Consider the following 22,224-nt stretch of genomic DNA (forward strand, 5'->3'; position numbering starts at 1 on the left):
GCACAAATGGTGGGTCCTGTGCCTGTTGGGTCAGCAAAAGCGCGTACACGGCAGTTTCGCGCATACACTCATGTGCAGACCAGCCGCGCACACGCGTTTGCGCTCCTGGTGGGTCTGCAAACGCACGTGCGTGAAACTGCCGTGCGTGCACATTTGTGGACCCACCAGGCGCAAACACGCATGTGCAGACCTGCCGCGCATGCGCGTTTGCACCGCCGGCGTGACGGTGGCCGTGCTTCCCCCTCCCCCCACCTCCCGCAGAAAGAAAGTTGCCGGGCTGCAAGCTAATCAGCCACTTTGGTGGCCGATTTGCTTGCAGCCTGGGAAGTTTCTCGCTGCAGGCTGGGAGGGGGGGAGAGGGAGCCGTGGCCCAGTGGTTGGGGACCACTGCTCTAAATATCTTGAGTCAGCTCCTTAGAATCTTGTTTTACTCAATTTGCTGCAATAAGAAGAGTGCTTCACTCTACTAATACCAACCAGCAGGTGGTCTGTGACCCCAAGGAGGTACACTTGGCCTCAACCAGAGCCAGGACATATTCTGTCCTGGTACTCACCTGGTGGAAATGAGCTCCCAGAACATATCCAGGCCCTGATAAAGCTGTTCTGCCAGGCTTTTGGTTGGGTTTCAGTGAAGTAGCAACATCTACCAGGCCCTCCCTATGAAAAAGATGCCCCCTAACCATACTCTAGGTCCGGAAGATCAGAAGATAAATTAAGACTGCCAATGCTGCTATTCTGTTTTTAACCCCAGATGTTACACTATATTTAAAATGTATCTATTTTCATTTTTAAATTAATGAATTGTTTAAATTTTGATGTTAGTAATACAATGTACACCACTGTGAACCAGTTCATTGGATAGGGTTGTATATAGATATCTAGGTACTAATATCTTTTTAGAACCTATTAAAATCTAGTAGAAAACTGATAAAGCAAAATAGCATTATAAACTGTACAATGACATGATGGGGTACAATGACATAGTAGATTTAAAACATCTAGATGAAATGAAAATACATTTAAAGCATTTAGAGTTCTGTATTTTTACATTCATGGATTTTGCTTAAACAATTAACTCTGCTGAATATAATATCACTAGATAAGAAATTAGTGGAATTTTGGCTTCTGGCTTAATAATTATTTTGTTTTTGTTCTTCAGCATGTATTCAGACGTATGGCTTAAGAAGTCCAGATTTCCATACATGTGTGCATAGTAAGCATTTTTCATATTTCTCTGTTATGATTAATTATAGTGTTATTGTTTTGCCCATATTGCAACCCACATTGAATTTCATTTGCATTGTTCCTTGTCTCCTTGAATTTGACAAAATATTGGTCTCTTATCCCTCAGGGAGTCGGACACAATATTTCTACTGTTCTGTTTTTCCAAGACTAAGGCATTACATTGTAAAATTATTCTGGACATTTCTTCTGTTCACATGAAGCATTAAGGACCATACTTCTCGTTTATGTGAAAGTTTGGACATTTCCTTTCACTTCATACCAGTTAATATTCCTTTCCCAAAATGTGGTGTACAATTTGTTTTAACAATCTTTTTGTAAGGTATGTTGAATACACCTGAAATTAGCATAATGGCTATTTGGGATAGGGCAGGGTTTTTTAAAAGTTCACAGATTATAGTGTTATTCAGGAATTTAGCGGGCACTAGAATAGGGGGGTTGAGTGGAAGAACTCTGTGGATGGCCTCCCCCTCCCCCCAGGAAAAGGGGGGAGGGGGAAAGGCTGCAGACAGCTGTTAGGGAACTCGCTGGCAGGGGCGGCTCTCACGGAGCAGGGATCTGCAGCCTCCAAGCCTCAGAGAGGAGTGGAAGAAGGATGGGGTGGTAAGGGGTGGGGGACAGAAGGTGATTGGCTGGCCGCTGGTCAGACAGGCAAGCCGACTGGAGGAGGAAGCACTCAGGTGGGACAGCTGCCCTGAATGTGTGTTAAATGCTGAGTGGCACAGAAGCCACGAGACATGCTCCTCCTCCAAGGCCTTACCAGAAATATTAAGTGGAACAGATATTGCAAGCATTACAGACGTTACTTGAGATCCTTGCCAGGCAATCACCAGGCAATCACATGAATTGTACTTAATTTGATGAAACCATGATGCATGTGATGTCCGAACTGAACCTCTGATACTCTATCTCTACAGTTACTGTAAATCTTTGATGCTATCTCTCTTTTTAGTTTGTTACCTATCCTTCTTCCAAACATTGTTTTAAACGTTGGCTTTTTGTCATTGCATTTATGCACTGGCCTCTATAGCTGTATGCCATTCATCAACTTATGTCAATAGAGGAGAAGTCTTGTTGCTTCATGATGTTGTCTCAGATTTCCTCTAATTCTGTGGCACACTGTCTAATGTTTACTGGAATGAGACTGTATGCCAGGCCTTGATTGCACAAAGGCAGTGAATATTTTTCTTTATAAAAATTAAAACCCGAATTAAGATTTATTACAGGGCAGTGAGGAGCAAACTGAAATGAAAAATATGGTCCTCTGCAGTGCTACGCCCTGCCAAGTCTGTTAAAGTCAATTAACTTAGAAGGGAGTAACTTTTAAGGATTGTATTTGGGCATATGATCTGAAAAGAAAACCGCAAACATAATATCTAAAATGTCTTTTGGGAAAAGACCCATAGGAAACTAATGTGACTTCTCCGGGAAGGTGAAAACCTCTCAGTGATTCCCGAAAAATAACATGTAACATTGTGTAGAAAGGATAATTTTTCCCAACTTCTTAGCATTGTAGTCCAGTTCAATTAAATGAATCGTGTAATTCTACAACTATATGGAACTGCAGCCTAAAAGAAAAGCAGATTGCTCTCTGTTGATCTTTCGAAACCAGAGGCCATTTGCCTTGTGATGGGCTTACCAGAATGTTAATAGATGTGGCATCAGCTTAATTATAGGATTTGTTTATTTATACTGCCATAAAGGTAAAGGCATCCCCTGTGCAAGCACCGAGTCATGTCTGGCCCTTGGGGTGACAACTCAGTGGGCTATAATACCATCGAGTTCCTCCTCTAGAATGGGGGTCGTCAATCCCCAATCTGCGGCCTGATACCGGGCTGTGAAGGCCATGGTACTGGGCCACCAGCGGCCGCGGCCCCCGCAGCGAGAAGTTCGCCAGGCCACGAGCAAAGCGGCCGGGCTAACTTTTCACTGTGAGAGGGGGGGAGAAGAGGCAGGCGTGGCTGCCAGCACGGAGCTAACGTGCATGCACGTTTGAGCCCTCTGCTGGTGAAAACACGCATGCGCAGCAACTCTGCCCATGTGCGTTGGTGCCTCCTGCTGGTGAAAACATGCATGCGCAGCAATTGCACATGTGCATTTGCACACAGCTGCCATGCGTGCGCGGCGCCTGGGCCGCCAGCTCTCCCCCACCCCCGGAGGCGGTCCTCGACCACAAAAAGGTTGGGGACCGCTGCTCTAGAACATCCACTTTTTCCAGGGAAACTATTCTCTGTGGTCTGGTTATAAGCTGTGATTCTGGGGGATACACAGCAATCCCCGCCCTGCTTGGAGATTAGCATCCTGTTTCCTGACATTAAATCAGGGGTAAGTTTCAGTGCCTTGCACCATTGACTAAACAAGTCAAAGGAAAAGGCAGTTCATTCTACAGTGATGGAGCTGCCATTGAAAATGTTTTTGCCTTTATGGTCACAAACCTCACTTCTTTTCATGAGGAGAGAGGTAGCAAACCTATAATTAGGTCTGTATAGGCGTGTATAGAGAGAAGCAACTATATGGGATACAGAGGGTAAAGGGCTTTCAAGGTAAAAGTAAATACCTTGAACTGGATCTGGAAACAATTTTGTAACAAATATTGCTGTTGCTATATTTAACTGGTCCCCAACATGGTGCCCGTGGATACTATGGTGACTCCTGACACCTTTCCTGCTGTCTGCCAAGTGGGGCTTTTGCCCAGCAAAGGCCCATTCCACACAAGTTAGATAATGCACTTTCAGTGCACTTTAGAAGTAGATTTTCCTGTTCTGCACAGGAAAATCCAGCTGCCAAAGCACATTGAAAGTGCATTATCCAGTCTGATTTGCAAGTGGAAATTTGTTTGGCTGTACAGATTTATATGATTAGGTCTGCCTTTTTGTGGATGCTGCCTTCACACTACATCAGAATTCCAAAAGTGCCTGCCAGTTCAAAAAGTTTGTGGAACCCCTGCAATCCTGAGATTATGTGAGTACGCCAATCGACTCATGTTAGTAAACAAGTTGCTGCATTGGACTGCTTGTCATTTTCTGGCAGTCTTCAAGGGCAGCCCCATATACGAAGCAAAAACCTCAGGAGCCAATGGCCAGAACGCCATTTGTAGCTGATACTGCTTATGTTATACAAAAGAATTCTTGGAAGAAATTAATAATGCGTTACTCTCTTTTGTATAGTTGTGCCATCAAAAGCTGAGGACAGTTCCATCTGGAACCCATTTTCCCTCGGGTAATCTAGTTCCTGAAATTGCTCCTCCCCACTGCCACCATCACTTAACACTGACTCACAGTGGTGAATGGACCCTGACAGAGTGTCCACTAAAGAATAGTGTGTTAATTAAGCCTATTGAGCAAGAATAATAACAGTATGAAGTCCATTTTTTGAGTGTTTTGCATTTTTTGTAGACAGTGAGACATCTAAAACCACTTATGGCTTACTAGGGGATTTGAATCCTATAGCATACCTCCTTATCTTCCTGATGTGATGTAGTATTGTATGTTATAAGGAAGTGGCAGGGCTGGGAGCTGATTTGTACTTCATCTGAGCAAGGAATTGGAATTTCTTGTTCCTGGCATTACCTGCCAGAAACAATCCATGTCACTGGCGTACGGCTCCCACCTATGGTCAGATTCATGTTTTGAACTGAATTCGCAGAGTTCAGTTTACAAGTATTCTGTGCATTCTATGGAGCTGAGTGGCAGATACAGAATGGGGTTGGGGCAAGCCAGTGGTCTAATGTGAGTATGGGAGAGGGTAGATGGAATTCTGACACATGGTCTCTTCCTCAGAATTGAAAGAGCCTGACTAAAGAGCATTTTCAGGACCTTGGTAAGGTGATGCTGCTTCTCAGGGAATGGAAATCGTGTTCCAGCTAAGCTTAAGAGCAAGAGTGTTCAATTATGGAAGTAACAAACTCTGGGTGTATAAACAAAGGAAGCATTTCACTTCTTGACTCCTACCACTGGGCTCAAACTGTTTTTCCCTTTTTTCCTCTGTGATCTGTCAAGTCTGCAAGTATTCCTCTTATAATGTGCAGATGGCAATTAATAAAAAGGTGCAATGAATACCTTTCAAATAAATTCTAATCTGAATGGAAGCTGCAGCTGTGTGAGACAATGTGAATTTTACCTCCATCTCTCTTCTGTGAGGGCTTTTGCATACCTTCCAAGTTTTTGCTTGCAGGGATTTGCAAGAGCAATCGATTTTGCTTACTTTTCTGGGTGAAACCTTCTGATGAGGTATTCTTTAGTGCTTAACCATTTTGTTGTAGACTTCCTCAAATAGCAGAGTCTTGAGTTCCAAGATAAAATATTATAGATATGTCTGTCTTGAACAGAGTATATTCACATACCATTCCTTAAGAATCAGTTCTCACAGCAGAACTTAGTGCTATGATTCAAGATAAGGCCTTATCTCCTCTGGAAGATTGCTGAAGGACTGTCCATTTAGGCCTAAAGCTAGGCTCCAGTTGAGCTGCAATCCTATCATTTTTTTTTAAACAGAGTGGACCTAGGGGCAGAAGCACAAATGCCCATCAGAATGTGCCACTGGCAGATTATGGCGATGGCCATCAAACCTCAAGGGTAAAGGTTTATAGTTATCTTTGCATATGTGAGAAAGCACTCCTTGTTTAAGACCAAACCAGGGAATTCTATGAATACAGCTCTCAATACTTCACACAGTAAGCATTTGTAGGCTCAGTTCAGATCAGATGTTTTCCACTGCCACCTGTTGATATTTTCCCAATTTGAAATGGTTCCCATACAACTACTGCTTGCCCTATTCGAAAAATGGGTGCTAGCATAAGTAGCTTTACATTTGTGGTAGAAAGGAAAACAGCATGGAATAGTCCTAACTAGTAAGACATCAAAAGTTAAGCAGGGTTGCAGCTTTGAAGGGAGACTACCAAAGAAAATTCTGCAGAGGAGTCCAGTGGCAAACCACCTCTTCTTCTCAATTGCCTTGAAAGCCCTTTGCTAGGTTTACTATAAATCAGTTGCAACTTATTGTCACTTAATATTATGTTTGTGGTCCAAGAGGACAAACAGTAGCTAAGGGTCCTTTTCTGGTCAGAAAAATGGCCAAAGGGAAAATGCTTAAGCCTACCCCTTCCCCTTGTGCTATTGTACTGATCTGAACTGGGTCCACACGTGCCTACTCATTTCCAGGCTGCTCCATTCTTAGAACCTTATCGTCTTCTCTTTGGAAAACAACAACTACATTTAGAACATAGTACATGCTTCATATGCTCTGGGGTGTGTTTGATCTGTATCAGGGGTAGTCAACCTGTGGTCCTCCAGATGACCATGGACCACAATTCCCATGAGCCCCTGCCAGCAAATGCCACAGCTGACTACCCCTGATCTATATGGCCCACTTCTGGAAACCAAAAGCAAATTTTAGGCTCTCTAAGACGAATGGTACAGGATTATTAAGCTACCCGTGAAGTCTGCTCAGTTTTTGGATGGCAAGATTTGTCTTGGCCAGTTTCAAATGTTGTTGCTGCTAAGCGATACTCCAAGAAATTCTCCCCACCACAATAACTGTACTCGTGACCAAAGCTGCATGTTCATGCTAATTTAAGACTGGTTACTTTGGGAGGCAGCGAGAGGGATCCTGTGAAAAATTTATGGACAAATGAATCGTGGGAGGGGGAAGGCATTTTTTGCAGATTTCCCCCTGCTCTGGCAGCCCTTTAACCTCCCCCTCATTCCTGCTCCTGGAGGTCCCATACATTTCAGAAACAGTATTTCAGGCTGCACTGGGAGGGAAAGGCAGGGAAGCTGCATTTCCACGCATGGACTTCAGATCCGATACAGCTCAGTATGTTGAAGTGCTAAGGTTGTAGTTTGACAAGCATATAGAATTGCACTGTACTGAGCATATCTATAGCATGTGGGTGCTGGCATGTGTAACGAGAGAGGGTGCTGGCATGTGTAACGAGTTCTAATGGATGCATGGATTGACAAGTGCTTGGGAATGGGTGTGTATACTATATGAGCCCATACTCTGTGAGAACAGCTATGGGTCCAGCCTGTCTTTTCTGTGGTCTAGAAGGTGAAATTGAACTGGCAGGTCTGTGTGTAGTGTTCAGCGTGCATGAACCCAATTTTTAATCCATGGTTTTGAGTAGACAGATATACAGAAACAGTGGCAAATACGGCAAAGTGCTTTTTCTTTAGTCTGTACTGTTAAAAGGCTCATAATCTGATTTGCAAAGAATCCTTCCTTAGGATCATGTACTGAATGTCAGGAGGGAATAGAGAAATTTTGCATATTATTTAATAGGAAATTCTATACTGCAAACATTCATGCAGCTTGACAAGTGTCCTCAGTATGTGCACAAATGATCTAGCAAACAGTGTCATAACAGAAAAATGGAGTCTGTCTTTATAATGTAAAAGATGTCTTTTTCTTCTCCAATTGATATGGTAACAGAAGTTGTAGTAACTGGCGTATGAAGCTTAAACGGTGATATCATTTGATAATGCCATCCGTGTACATGACAATTTGAAGAGTACAAGAGAGATCCCTGCCACAAATAGCTTAAAAACTAAAATTCATCATAGGGGAAATGGCAAAGGGAAGGATGGGACATGGTAGCAACAGTAAACAAGGAAAGAACCTGCATTCATTTCATTTCAGACCAGACATATTTTGATAGGAAATGGGGACTTGGGGGGCTGTGCCAAAGCCTTTGTGGAAGAGGTGGATTTTGAGGAGTGATATGAAGGATGAGGGAGAGGCAGCATTAACCAGATGTTCTGGAGGGCAGCTCTTAAGTATAAACAACGGTAAGGGGGGAAAGGCCAGAATTATTGGAATTTGTGGGAGACCCTTGGATGATGGAATGAGAATACTCAAGTTCCCTGGCTGGAGCAGGTCAAGATGGGAGAGGGAAGAGAAGGAGGAACAAGACCAGAGGTCTTTGAGGGGAGGAGTTCCTGTTGGTAAGAGAAGACGTTGGCTCCTGTGTGTTGGACAGAGAAGAGGGGACTAACCATGGAAGCCCAGAAAGGATAATTTTTGCTGTAAAGGAAAGAATTCGTCAGAGTGTGGATTAGCGTTTTCACCACAGCAACAGAGTAATGGCTGTGAACTGCAGTGTGAAAGGTGAAATGGCTTTCTTTGGTGAGAGACTAAATTTAGGGAGCAAAACACAGGGGAAAAAATCAAAAATAAAACCAACAGGGAGATTTAGTTTTATTGATGATTGGCAAAGTGGCAAAGCCTTGAGATGATAATTAGAAGGCAGGGTGTGTGGTTTCTCATTTAAACATCTTATTTCAAGGCTTATAAATTATGATATGGATTCCTCCCCCCCCCCCAGATCTACCAGATCAGTGTTCGCCTAGCCCGTGTCATAAAGAAGGCACTAAAACATGTGAAGATCAGAAGGGTGGATTCTTTTGCCATTGCAAAGGAGGGTGGCAAGGAGAAATATGCGACCAAGGTAAGTCTGTTACTGTGCTGCTTATGGTTCTGCATACCTAACTATCACCCCCAAGTGTTTTTTTTTTATTTATGTGGGTTTTAGAAGAATCTTAAACTATATGCCTGGAGTTGGATCTTGCCAGCTTTTGCACTCAAGCTGGCTAAATGCACCTTCTTTCTATAGCCGGTGTCCCACGTAGCCTTTCCCATACAGGCCATGTGATCCCTATCTCTGCCTTTTTAGGTTCCAAAGGAAATCCTTCCAACCGTTTCCACCAGCAGAATACAGATTCGATTCAGCCCATGAACTGCTCATAGTAGCTTTACCACACTCAAGATGCATAAACTAATCCAGGATAGATACAACTGGGTAGCCGGGTTGGTCTGAAGCAGCACAACAAAACAAAATCAAGAATCCAGTGGCACTTTTAAGACCAACAAAGATTTATTCAAGTTGTGCACTTTCTGAGGAAGACTGCTTGCACTCAAACGCTCACGCCTTGAATAAATCGTTGTTGGTCTTAAAGATGCCACTGGACTCTGATTTTGTTTTGTTGTGCTAATCCAGGATGTCAGTTTTACAACAAACTAAATTGATCTCATTAGATTTAGTTGAAGGCTAAATTCATTTTAGCCTTCCCCATTTGATATCTAGGGACAGACAGCCACTTCTAGAAGTTTACTAATGTCATGTGTAGCTGAATATCATTGACATATTGAAGCATGCGCTTCCAAATCTCTGGGCCATCTGATTTAGCACCTTCATATAAATGCTGATAAGAATTTTTGCTGTTAACATTTAAATTTCTCCCGAACTAGATTGTTTAAATAATTTTTTTTAAAGTTATGAGTATTGAGTATCTGTGAGTTTCACTGAGGATCTGGTTGGATCTCACCCATTGTCTTGGAATATGCTTTTCCTAACCTTATGTGAATTTGAAAACTCTTAATTCTTTTGTATCTATATCAAGATATTAATGAATGTTCCGTGAAAAATGGTGGCTGTAATCATAACTGTTTCAACAAGAAAGGCAGCTATCACTGTTCTTGTTACACTGGCTATGCACTTGAGAAAGACAACAAAACTTGTGAAGGTAAGAGTCTGTGATTTAACTTTTCCTTTGTGTACTGAGGTCCAAGGTGTATGGTCTTGTGTGGTTACTGTGCAAATTGGGGAGGGTTTGCTGCATAATCTCACAGCACCAGTTCTGCTAGGTGAAACATTCCATGCATTACAAAAGTTATAATCATATCAGCCTACTAAATTGAAACCAGAAGAAACGACTCTGGAGGCATCTTAAAAACTAAGATATTTGCCTTGTTTATGATTTTTCTTGGCTTAGGGCCTGCTTGCCTCCTGCAAAGTGGATTCCAGTCCAGAAAAGCTTAAGCCACAATGACCCACGGAATGCTGTCATGCATTTATTACCAAGTGCTAAACTAAACTATTGCTGATCTAAACTACCCTGTCATACATCACTGGTTTAAGATTTCATTATGAAAAGCCAGGAATTCATGCCTAGGCATGCCTGAAGTCATACCACGAGACCTATCCAGCACCATAGCAAAGGCGTGATTCACAAAGGAATTGTGTGGTGAATTGTGCCAAAGTGCCCCAGCGAACCAGTTTTCTCTGAAAGAGAGAAAAGCAACATCTGGCAAAGTGTATAACGCCCCTCCCCCCCTTGCTTAATCTTGATGGACTGCATTTTGTTATATCATGAAATGTTTGTGTTTTGGCAGTGCACATTAAAAAAAAACTTCTGTGGTGTAAAAAAATCTGGTTTATGATTAATTATTAGAGAAATGTTGTAACGATGCAGAGATGTTTAGGATAAGGCTTAGATCCCCTCCCCCCTCCCCCAGTAAGCTGTCATGTAATATTTCTTTCTGAACAAAATCATCATTTTGTGGGATACACGCCAAAGAAGTTAAATCCTTTCCCTGTCCCCATTTTCTCATATTTCTATTAGTCAGAAATAATTCTGTACAAGGAAAAGGAAATGTGAGGTTTGAAAAAAGGCAGAGAGAAAAGGAAGAAATGATGGTAGAGTAGTCCGAATTTTAAGATTTTTTGGAGGAAGTAGAGTAATGTGTAAAAAAATTAAAGGTTGTTGATATATTGTAGTGCTGGCAAATGACGCATTGTTCCCTTCTGTAATGTCTGTCCAGAATAACTAGGCTCCAGGTGTATTGACTTATGCTAGCTTCCCTTGATGGTAAATGGGGACAAATGCAGGACCAGTATAGATGGCGTAGTTATATGGGTGTATATCCCTGGAAAATATATACTTGTCTTTTAAGCCAAGCATTTTCTGTACAGCGCAGTGCAGTGATCATACAGAAAAGCCTAGAAGATCTGCCCTCGTAGAGTAATTGAACTGCAGGCAAATGTTTGCCGGAATGGCTTTACCAAAGTACAATTTTTTATTGTGGCTTAAATTGTTCATCAGTTCATCTGGGGGTTTCTTTTCCAAAGGCATAGCTGAGCTTCTTGTTGCTTTGTGTTGTTGAATATGGCCTTTTGATTTTATTCCTCTAATTCATTTATAATGTTATTGCATGAACTCTCTTACTTTCTGTTGTATTCCTTTTTTTGTTTGTTTGGTCTCTGCTTTTTTTTTTACCCCCAAATTCTCAGGAATCTCTAAAACCCATCTTTGCCAAACTTCTCTTGGTGTTCCCCATTACCAGAAATGTTTACAGGACCACAAATTGTAGTGTCAGGATTCTGTAGCATGGATTATGGTTTTTGAAAGGTTCTGGCCTGGGTATTTTGAAGGCCTGAATAACTCCTCTTTTTTTCAAGGAACTCAGAATCCTGTGTATGGAGTTTTTATCCTTTTTATCCTCACAGCAGCTCCAAGAAGTAGAGGAGGCTGAGAGACAGGGACTGCCCAAACATAACTGTGACTTAGTATAGTTTCATGACTAAGTGAGGAGCTGAATTCAAGTCTCCCAAGTTCAATACTGTTAGCTGCTGCTGTACTGGTGCACAACAACTGAAAATTTTTCATTTTATATAGCCGTGAGTGAGTGAGTGGTGATGTCTTCTGCATTACAAATGTAAATAAGACTGAATGTCTTGTACTGGTTTTCATCACTTTGCAGCTGTGAATTTGGATGGACAGCGACTTGTGATTCTTGTGCAAGGAAACGCTATGCAGAAACTCACTTCCATATATGGAACCTTCTTGCTGGATCAAGTCTTATTTTGATTCTGAATCCTGGCTTATTTCCTGTGCACAACAAATGATTTCTCATTTCTTAGTGCTGTGATCTTTTTTATCACACCATTTCCAACTTTATTTTACACAGTTGTCATTTTTGGTGATTATTTCCTTGTTGTTGTTGTTGCATTTATTACCCGCCACCCTCTGCAAAGCTGGCTCATGGCGGGTTACAAAATAAAACAGTAAAGTAAAGGTATCCCCGGTGCAAGTACCGGGTCATATCGGACCCTTGGGGTGACGCCCTCCAGCGTTTTCATGGCACACTCAATACAGGGTGGTTTGCCAGTGCCTTCCCCAGTCATTACTATTTACCCCCCCCCCCCCAGCAAGCTGGGTACTCATTTTATCGACCTCGGGAGGATGGAAGGCTGAGTCAACCTTGAGCCGGCTGCTGGGATTGAACTCCCAGCTTCATGGGCAGAGCTTTCAGACTGCATGTCTGCTGCCTTACCACTCTGTACCACAAGAGGCTCATAATAAAACAGTATAAACCCCTAAATTCCCTGTTTCCACTAAAACCAACAATTGAACTACCAACAACAACCAGCGGCAACCCACCCACCCTACTGGGGAACAATCAGGGAGAGGATGACCACCACCGATGACATATGGTGGGGTACTCCTCCTTTGGGGAGGCCCATAGATCTTCTCTTATTTGTGAATTAATAGCATTTATCCAAAACCTAAAGATTTCCTGGGGGTTTTTTTGGTTTGTTTCTGAGCACTTTGAAAAATAAGTATTTGTGTATTTATATTTTAGTATTTGAAGAATTATCACTTGAAGGAGGGCAGGGAATAGTTCCTTTTTGCAGCAGAGGATAGGATCCAGAGGGTTAAAGTACTGGCTTGATATCAGGGGGAGGGTTCACAGTCAGAGTAGTTTAGCAGTGGAATCGGCTGCCTAAGGAGGTGGTGAGCTCCCCCTTACTGGCGGTTTTCAAGCAGTGACTGGACAAATACTTATCCTTGATACATTAGCCTGATCCTACATTGTGCAGGGGATTGGACTAGATGGCCTATATGGCCTCTTCCGACTCTAGGATTCTGTGATTCTATTCCTGGCTTCTATTTTTTGACTCTAACCATTGCAGGATAATTTACTCTGGCCTAGGATTTAATTTCAGAGGCAGATAGTGAAATGAGGTTGACATTCTGATTATTTTTGTTTAATCCTGCTGGGTTCCCTCTCCCTTCTGTTTCAGATATTGATGAATGTGTAGTATCACCAGGCATTTGTGGAGAAGCTCAATGTAAAAATTTAATAAGTTCCTATTCATGCTTTTGTGATGAAGGCTACAAGTTTGATGATGAAACGAAACTTTGCCAAGGTTAGTAGCGGTGAATTCAATGAAAAACCAATATGTGCTATATTATTTTGCTATTGGTATGTATGTCTTTATTACTGCAGTCATAGACCAACACAATCTTAATGAAATTCCATTCTACCACAATAAGTGAGAAAAAAACCTTAAAATCAACCCTACACATAATTCTATCGGAGGTACATATTCTAGGGGAAGTATACCTTGAATAAGACAATAGATTTAAAAATCATTGTTAAAATTCTACAATATGTATGTATGTATGTATGTATGTACTTCCTTCCTTCCTTCCTTCCTTCCTTCCTTCCTTCCTTCCTTCCTTCCTTCCTTCCTTCCTTCCTTCCTTCCTTCCTTCCTTCCTTCCTTCCTTCCTTCCTTCCTTCCTTCCTTCCTGCCATTTCCCAAAGGCTTGTAGTGGGTTACAGTGTCAGAAAACCCACCCACCCCAAATCCCCATTAAGACCTCTGACATAAAACCATAAAATACAACAATATCAAAACTATATAATAAAAAACGTGGCAATCCATCCCTAGCAATCCCCAGCAATACCTCTGGGGGGGGGGGAGGGTGAGGAGGGAGCAGATGGAACTCGCAGCCCGCCACTCCTATAGGGAAGGCATGATCTTCCTTGCCGCCCAACCTCAACCAAAGACCTGGCGGAAGAGCTCCATTTTGCAGGCCCTGCAGAATGCTGAAATCTTTAGCCACCAATGTCTGGCAGATTTTGTAAGTAGCCTCACAGAACTTTGCCGTATATGCCGATACCAGTGGGTTTCTCTCTGTAAGTAACATACTAGCATACACCATGGCTGGTTGCCCAGAGTGCCTACTAAGCAGAAGGATAAGCTTAGAACAAACCTTTTGATATAAGGGGCAAGGAAGTAAAACATGTTCCATATTTTCAATTACTCCTCTTCTGCAGGAACATAGCCTGTCTGCTTCGAGCATTCCTATGACTGAAAATCTCCAATTTGGAGAGATAAGCAGCCAAGGAAACTAGTTTTCTGTAGACAGAAAAGCCAGTGTCCTCCCCAAATTTGCCTGCCGCTCAGTTTTTATCACCCTCTGTTTTAGAAATTGTTGTGCCTGCTCACACCCCATTTCCCAATCCAAGCGTAGTATTGCTATTTTGAAGTTTTTCTTTTCTTTTACTGGATTAGTGTTTAGCCTTTAGAATGCCCATTCTGTTTGCTACCCATGCAAACTGGATTTGTACCACTAATGGGAGAGTTTCTTAAATCAGGAGAAATCAATCTGTTCCATTAGTGGAACAAATCTGCTCAATCAAACTCATTGTCATGGTTTTCAGCCATCTTTAATGGTTTGAAATATGCCCAATAAAAAAAAAATTAAAAACTTGAAGAGGATATAGAATGATGCGGACCCATAAAATCTTGTGGGTAAACTCTCTGTTGGAAGGGATAATTCAGCACTCAACCTTATACTTTGTGATAGGGCCAATGTTATTAATAAATTGCAAAGCATAAAATGAAATTTTCAAACAGTTTCAGATGTAAAATCTATCGTAAAAGATTTTTATTTAAAATTGCCAGTAAAAACTTTGCTACTTTTATAATAGTTGCTCTGTCCCTCACATTTAATATCATTTTAATACAGTGTTTCTCATTAACACAGCTGAATTTCAATTTCTTCAGATGATTAGCTAACGGGCGACGAAATACTTCAAACTTAGGACACACCAGAAGTATATGGTGCAACGTGTCAGGGACACTACATCCATGTAAACAGTCTCCTGAAGAGGGAGGCCAATGTTATTTTTCTGACCCTAAATAATGCCTATCTGCAGAAGCAAACTTTTAATTTTTGTATGGCTTGATGGCTGTGTGGCTTAATGACTGTGGCAGATAGCTGATGTGAATTATATCCAGTAGTGTTGTATGGGTCCTTCCTGAGATGCAAAAAAAGGGGGTCCATTGCTAATCAAGTTATCTTTTGTGCCTTAATTTACATGGAAGAGAGCTTTCCCAGTGGTAGCTTCCATAAACAAGTGGATATAATTTTATATAAAAAGCCTTTTCTATATGATAATTAGCTTTCTTTATGTTGCTGTTTTAGGCTTTCTTTTTTAAAAGTATTCTAGCATAACTGTTTAAATTGTGCAGTTTTATTGATAGTATATTCTACATTGACTTGGATTCTTGGATTCTAGCCTCCCCGCCTTGCTCATGTGACTTGCTCATGTGACTTACAAGGGTAGGGAAATAAAGGCACAGGAATGTAAAACTTTGGGTGTATTTCCATTACTTTATTTCTTTCCAAAATGAATATACGTAACAATATTTCTGCTTTCCCCTTGTTGGTGTTGTATAGATGTGGATGAATGTGCACATAACTTTTGTGAACAAACCTGTGTCAATTCACCAGGAAGTTACAGCTGCCACTGCAATGGAAAAGGAGGAGTTAAGCTTTCCAGAGACATGAATACCTGTGAGGTAGCATTTAATTCATATGGTGCTGAGTAGAAGTAGAAGAATTTCATTTCAGTGTTCAGAAACAATAACGTGCAAAGAAGAAAAAAACTGAGTCTCAATCAGACTTGTCAAAGGCTGGTGTAAGAACAATGTATGCCTATGTCAGTCAGGAAACTTGCCTCCAAAAAGGTCTGTCCCAAGACCCCATTAGCCAAGCCCATTATCTGCTTCCTCAAACAAAATGTATTAACTGTTAACACCGTAGCAGCCTGGCCTTTGCCTTGATGCACTGATGTTTCTTTGCCAAACCAGAATCTAGAAACAGACGCTAGCCAGTAGAAATCTATTGGGAGACAGCTTTAAGAATGCCTGGTTAAGTTATACATACACATTTCTGCCAGGCGAATACACCGTCACCAAATTAGCACTGATAGAAGTCAAAACAAAGAAAATGTATTGCTTGTTATTTTCACTGTTATTACAAAACATTATTTTGAGGAGTTTTGAGCTATGTTTTTGGTTTTTCCCTTGTATAGGATATTTTGCCTTGTGTATCGTTCGCTGCTGAAAAAAGTATTAAGTCACTCTACCTTGGAAGAATGTTTAGCGGCGCGCCTATTATCAGACTGCGTTTTAAAAGGAAACAACCCACAAGGTAGGAATCCATTTTGAAGTGTATGAGAATACTTGTGTGGCTGTTCTGTCTGGGATCTATTCCCATTGATTATATGTACTTTCCAACCTCCTGGTGTTGACTGGATACCTCCTGGGATTACAGTCGATCTCCAGGTGACGGAGATCACTCCACCTGGAGAAAGTGGCCACTTCGGAAAGTGGATTCTGTGGCATTATATCCTATTGAGGTCCCTTTCCTCCCCAAACCCTGCCCTCCTCAGGCTTCAGCTCAGAAATCTCCAGGTATGCCCAGAACTGGCAACCCTAATTATATCCAGATCAACAAGGAGAAAAATCTAAACCCAAACAAAAATCCAGGAACCAAAAAAAAGTTAACAACAAGGGAAAGATCTATTGGCATAATGGGGATGCAACCCCACTAGACTACCGTATATACTAGCATATAAGCCGACCCACATATAGCCGAGGCATCTAATTACACCACAAAATGCTGGAAAATCTTATTCTCGCATAAAAGCCGAGGGTGGTGTTTGGATAGTGGCTTTTTCTCCTTTCCTCCTCTTCCCCCCTCCCGTTTTGGACAGGATTTTTCCCCTTTTCTTCCCACCCTCCTCTTTCCCTCTTGCCTTTATTCCTTCATCTAGGGGCATTTCCTCCTTCTGCTCTCCCTCTGAGACAGAGGCTTCAGAGCTTCCTGCAACACGTGCTAGCCTCATGCTAGCCTTGTTAAGTTAGGGAGGGGGGAGGCGGGGTCTGTTCTTTCCCTCCTGGGCTTGCTGCATCTCTATTTCTTCTTGCCTCTGTTTCTTAAGGTAAGTTTACTTGTTCCCCACCCTCCTATCTTATCTGGCAGCTATACCCGCATATAAGCCAAGGGGGACTTTTTCAGCTTGAAAAAAGGGCTGAAAAACTCGGCTTATATGCGAACGTATACGGTAATAGACATTTTCCTTGTTGATAACCTTTTTTTGTTCCTGAACCTAATTATATGCCATCTCTTTGTCAGATACAACAGAAATTAAAGGCAGTTCTTAAGGGTTTAGATTGATACATCTATATGGTAAACACAATGCTTTTTTCCATTCATGCCATGCTGCATGATTTAAATTTTGTGTTTTTTCATCCATGTGTTTAGACTTGTGGCTGAGTTTGACTTTAGAACCTTTGACCCTGAAGGCATTATTTTCTTTGCTGGAGGCCATAAGGACGGTACATGGATAGTCTTGGCTTTGCGCAATGGTCGGTTAGAACTGCAGCTGAAGTACAGAGGGGTAGGCCGCGTGACTAGCAGTGGGCCACTTATCAACCATGGAATGTGGCAAACGGTGAGTGTGGTTATCATAGGTTGCTTTTCATAACTCTTAAAATCCACACTTCCAAAAGTTTGCTGGGAACATTTTGCATTTCTCAGAAGGCGGCTGTCTGCAGATGTGATGTTTATGTTGCAACAACAGTTGGTTTCTCCGTAACAGTGTTAATTGCTTGCTTAGGATGCTTTGAACATAGACCTGCTTGCAAATTGAAGTTTGGAAATATTATTGGATATTATTGTATGCAATGCAAAATGTATTCCTCACAAAAACAAAGAAACTCTCATTTAAAGAGAACTAATTTATTTTGGTAAGAAATAAATGTGTAAAACACTTTTGCAGTACCTGCTAACTTAGCCACTGTCAGTAACATAAATGATATTCCGCTTTAAGTGGAACACTGGAGTGGAGCTTTATAAAGGCCAAAGATAATGTATTGGCTCAAGGTACTTATTTGAGAATAATTAAATCTACTGTGGAAAACAGCCAAATAGTTAGTATGCACCGGTTTGTCAGTTGCAACAGCCAAACCAGAACTGCGAGATTATATAATGTATTTGTTGACCCAAAAAACCTTACTATGAAGCAATCAAATTTCCTAAAACCATCCACAACAATAAATTCCAGATTTTTCCTCTCTTGACTGGAAAAGTAAAGAGAAGGTAGGAAGATGCTGTGATCATATGGTGTGTTTGTGGCTTCTATATTTGTGCAGCTATAGAATACTTGTCCACTGAATGAGAATAATGTGGGCTTTAAATGTAATTAATATGTAATTTGATTTAATTGCAAGAGCTTTTTGGATAGGCTGGGCAGTCATTTTAATCCTCATTCATTCTCTTTTCTCAGCCAGAAATTGTTCTTTTAGTTTGAGTGTTCTTGATGATTTGCGATTCATGCTCAGAGATCAATTTTATAGGTTGAGTTTTAGAATTAAAATAAAAGTAAGAAAGGCAGAATTAGATCTTGCACATGAATCCTATGGGTTTTTACAGTAAAGGAATTGACAGGTTTTTATATTATGCAACTAGAATTAATTGAGTTATATTACTTACCATACTAAGCCTTGTTATTTTTTAGGTTGAATCTACTGGTTTCTTCTTTCTCTTTCAAAATGCTGGATGAGCCTGGAAGGTTCTCTGTTCTAACAAATGCACTATTGCTCCCACTTTTTACAAACTTTATGGAATTAGGTACTGGGAAACTTGGTTATTGTTTCATTTGCTGTGACCCATATTGTATGAAAATGCCACAGTATTAACATCCTGAAAAAGCATAGTGAGCTCACTTGTTTCAGGACAAATTAAGACAGCATTGTTTTCATGATCAGGAAATTAAAACAACAACTTTAACCATTATACTAGATGGCACAGACTCTTTGGTGAGACAGCCACTGATCAGTCGTTTCATATATAAAAATAGTTTTCTATCCCTGGTTGTGGTGGGAAAAAATGTATAAAATGCACGAACAATTTCTACATTAGAATCTCAAATGTAAAAAAATGACAGATGCAACCCTGAGGTACTGGTGGAAAATGAAGTCTAGTCATAGTCAACTCATAGCGGCTTGGCAAGACAAGCGATCAACAGAAGTAGTTTGCCTTTGACTGGTGCTACATAGGACCCTGGACTTCCTTGGCACTCTCCCATCCAGGGCTTACCCATCTCAGCTTCCAAGAGTTGAAAAGATCAGGCTAAGATAAACCTAATATAATCTTCATGTAATGTGATTGCATTAGGATTGCATTAGGAATTATACATTTTAGACAACCAAGGATGGTTTATCAAGTAGAGTACAGAACAGTTTGTCCTATTGTGGCTGATACTTCTCCCTGATCCCATCTGTAATTTTTTTATGTTTCAGATATCAGTTGAAGAATTAGAGAGAAGTTTGATTATAAAAGTCAACAAGGATGCAGTTATGAAGATAGCTGTCTCAGGAGATCTGTTTATTTTGGACAAAGGGTTGTATCAGCTACATCTAACAGTAGGAGGCATTCCTTTTAATACCCACCATCTTGTACAGCCAGTAAGTAATGTTGTTAACTAGACTGAGATTGCAGGCACAAATCAAATGCCAAAAGCAATTTTTGGGTGGCTGCATTGAGCTTTAATCTGGGTATAGTAGAATGTGTGTCAACAGTCTCAAAAGAAAAATGAAATTATTAATGTTAAATTGCTGATTTTCATAAAGTGTTTTGTCTCTAGTACCCAAATCAAGTCTTTACAGCAAGTCCATTTGTGACTTGTTGAATATATATGAAGGTACCTTCTTCTGGGCCAGGCCAAAGATCCATTTAGTTTGGTATGGCCTACTCTGACTATTAGCAACTCTCCAGTGCCTCAAATAAGCAAAGGCTCCCTGAGATCCTTAAAATTAAAATATCAGGGATTGAACACTGGACTAAGAAGACTAGGGGTGCGCATTCAGCTAATCTGACCTGGAAAAGTATCTGACAAATACATAAGTGGATATTAATTCAGCAGGAACATTAAAATACAGTTTTTTGACTAATTGAAATGGCTGGCCCAAAAATCCTGAAAATATTTGGGATTTTTTGAGACCACCAAATAGCAACAGTTGAAGTCCATTTAAAGGGAGTCATTACAGTTTTCTGTCTTAACTTTTTTGGGAATTATTACTTATGATGATGATGATGCTTGGATGCGAGTCTTCTTTTTCCTAATGAATCAGTGAATTTGTCTTTTTTACTGTCTCTCCAGACTGAGTTAATATTTTCAATAAGCTGTCTTGGTTAGTTGCTACTAGTTCAGGCACCATCACCATCTTTAAACAACCCGTGGCGCCACGGGCGCCACGGACTAAATAATTCGTTAAGCCCCCTAGAGGTGGGCTTTGTCCGTGATGAGGAAGGGTCCGGGTTGGACCCTTCCTCACGACAGACAATCGGAGGGACCAATCGGCAGGCGCTTTGCGCCTGCCGATTGGTCCCTCCGATTCCCTGGCTGAGCAACTGCGAGCTGCGCACAGCGCGGCTCGCAGTTGCTCCCGGACTGACGCGGCGAGAGGCGCGAAGCGCCTCTCGCAGCGTCAGACCGGCAGGGAGGGAAGCCCCAGCAGCCGCGCTTCGCGCAACTGCTGGGGGTTCCCTCGGGCGGCTTCGCGCAACTGCTGGGGGTTCCCTCGGGCGGCGGTCTGACGCGGCGAGAGGCGCTTCGCGCCTCTCGCAGCGTCAGACCGCCGCCCGAGGGAACCTCCCTGCCGGACTCACGCGCCTTTCAAAACCCCTTTTTATAAAGGGGCTTTGAAACTAGTATGTATATAATGCATGTAAACCCACTTTGGAATATGCTGGTAAACATGAAATTTGAGTAATCACATTAGGCAGATACACCAGAAATGCCTCACTGATAATGTTAGCAGCAAATGGGTCCAGTTCTGAAAGGAATGAATTAGTTGAGTACTGGTCAGGGAGCACCATATTTGTTCATCTTAATATTTCTGGTAAGGGCTTGGAGGAGGGGCGTGTCTCATAGCTTAAGTGCCACTCAGCACTTAATGCCCACTCAGGGCAACTGTCCTGCCCCTGAGTGCCTCCTCCTCCAACCGGCTTGCCAGTCTGTCCAGCAGCCAGCCAATCACTTTTCGTCCCCCACCCCTGACCACCCCCTCCTGCCTCCACTTCCCTCTGAGGCTTGGAGGCTGCAGATCCCTGCTGTGTGAGAGCTGCCCCTGCCAGTGAGTTCCCTTATAGCTGCCGGGGGGGAGGGGGAGGCCGTCCACGGAGTTTTTCCACCCCACCCCCCAATCTAGCACCCGTTGTATTATTGAATGCTTGGCCCCTAGTAAAAACATAAATGTTTACTCAGAAAGTGAAAGCATCCTAAGGCTGGCTGGCAACCAGTAAGAGATTTACATGTTCTGCCTTACCTTGCTAGATCAACCCTCGAATAGATGGCTGCATGCGGGCCTGGAACTTTCTAAGTGGTGACGACACAACCATTGAAGACACAGTGAAACTGAATAATAAGATGCAGTGCTTTAGAATAGCAGGAAGAGGCTCTTTCTACCCTGGCAACGGTTATGCTGTCTTTAATCTCAGTTATAGTAAGTGTTTTGCTGTGTTGTACCTTCTAACTCTTCAAAACAAAACAAAGGACGCCCCCCCCCCCAAGCAGAGAGTGATGCCATCCTTTTAAATAAATCTTTTTGTCCTATCTGTTAAAACAAGCCAGTTTGTTGTGGAGGGTAATGAAAAAATGATAATGTTATTTAAAATTAACAAAAAACACACACGTTTAATTCTTATAAATACAGAGATAGTGTTTATCTCTCACTAATGTATTTACATTTTTATATTTTACTTGGGGACCTTCCTTATTCCAGTTACTGCCCATAACGAGGAAGAAAAATTCACTATATCCTAAAATACAGTGGTGAAAATCAGTTTGGTATATTTCCTGACTGAAACTATAAATGCTGTGTCTTGCAGGCCCTGTGGAACTTTTGAATGCAAAATGCTTCCTTATTGGATTAACTTCTGAAAGTCACAGAATCAAGGAGCAGGGGAAAGTTTGGCCTCCTTGAGGAGACTGGGAAAGCTCCAGCTCTTCCACCATTTTTAATGCCATCCAAATCTAGTCATGCAATTAAAGGACCTA

The 22,224-nt window shown here is 41.7% G+C and overlaps 1 protein-coding gene across 1 annotated transcript in view; it reads left to right on the forward strand.

The window, feature by feature from the left end:
• GAS6 (growth arrest specific 6) overlaps window positions 1-22,224 on the forward strand; it is a 52,874-nt gene that overhangs the window by 21,337 nt on the left and 9,313 nt on the right. Inside the window, exons 4-12 of the mRNA XM_077343670.1 lie at window positions 1,160-1,213; window positions 8,564-8,686; window positions 9,639-9,761; window positions 13,103-13,228; window positions 15,555-15,676; window positions 16,192-16,310; window positions 17,427-17,616; window positions 19,466-19,630; window positions 21,502-21,670. Coding sequence (XP_077199785.1) covers window positions 1,160-1,213; window positions 8,564-8,686; window positions 9,639-9,761; window positions 13,103-13,228; window positions 15,555-15,676; window positions 16,192-16,310; window positions 17,427-17,616; window positions 19,466-19,630; window positions 21,502-21,670 — 1,191 coding nt within the window. The remainder of the gene's footprint in view (window positions 1-1,159; window positions 1,214-8,563; window positions 8,687-9,638; window positions 9,762-13,102; window positions 13,229-15,554; window positions 15,677-16,191; window positions 16,311-17,426; window positions 17,617-19,465; window positions 19,631-21,501; window positions 21,671-22,224) is intronic.

The sequence above is a fragment of the Paroedura picta genome, chromosome 6 (genome assembly GCF_049243985.1).
Source record: "Paroedura picta isolate Pp20150507F chromosome 6, Ppicta_v3.0, whole genome shotgun sequence".
Classification (NCBI taxonomy): Eukaryota; Metazoa; Chordata; class Lepidosauria; order Squamata; family Gekkonidae; genus Paroedura; species Paroedura picta.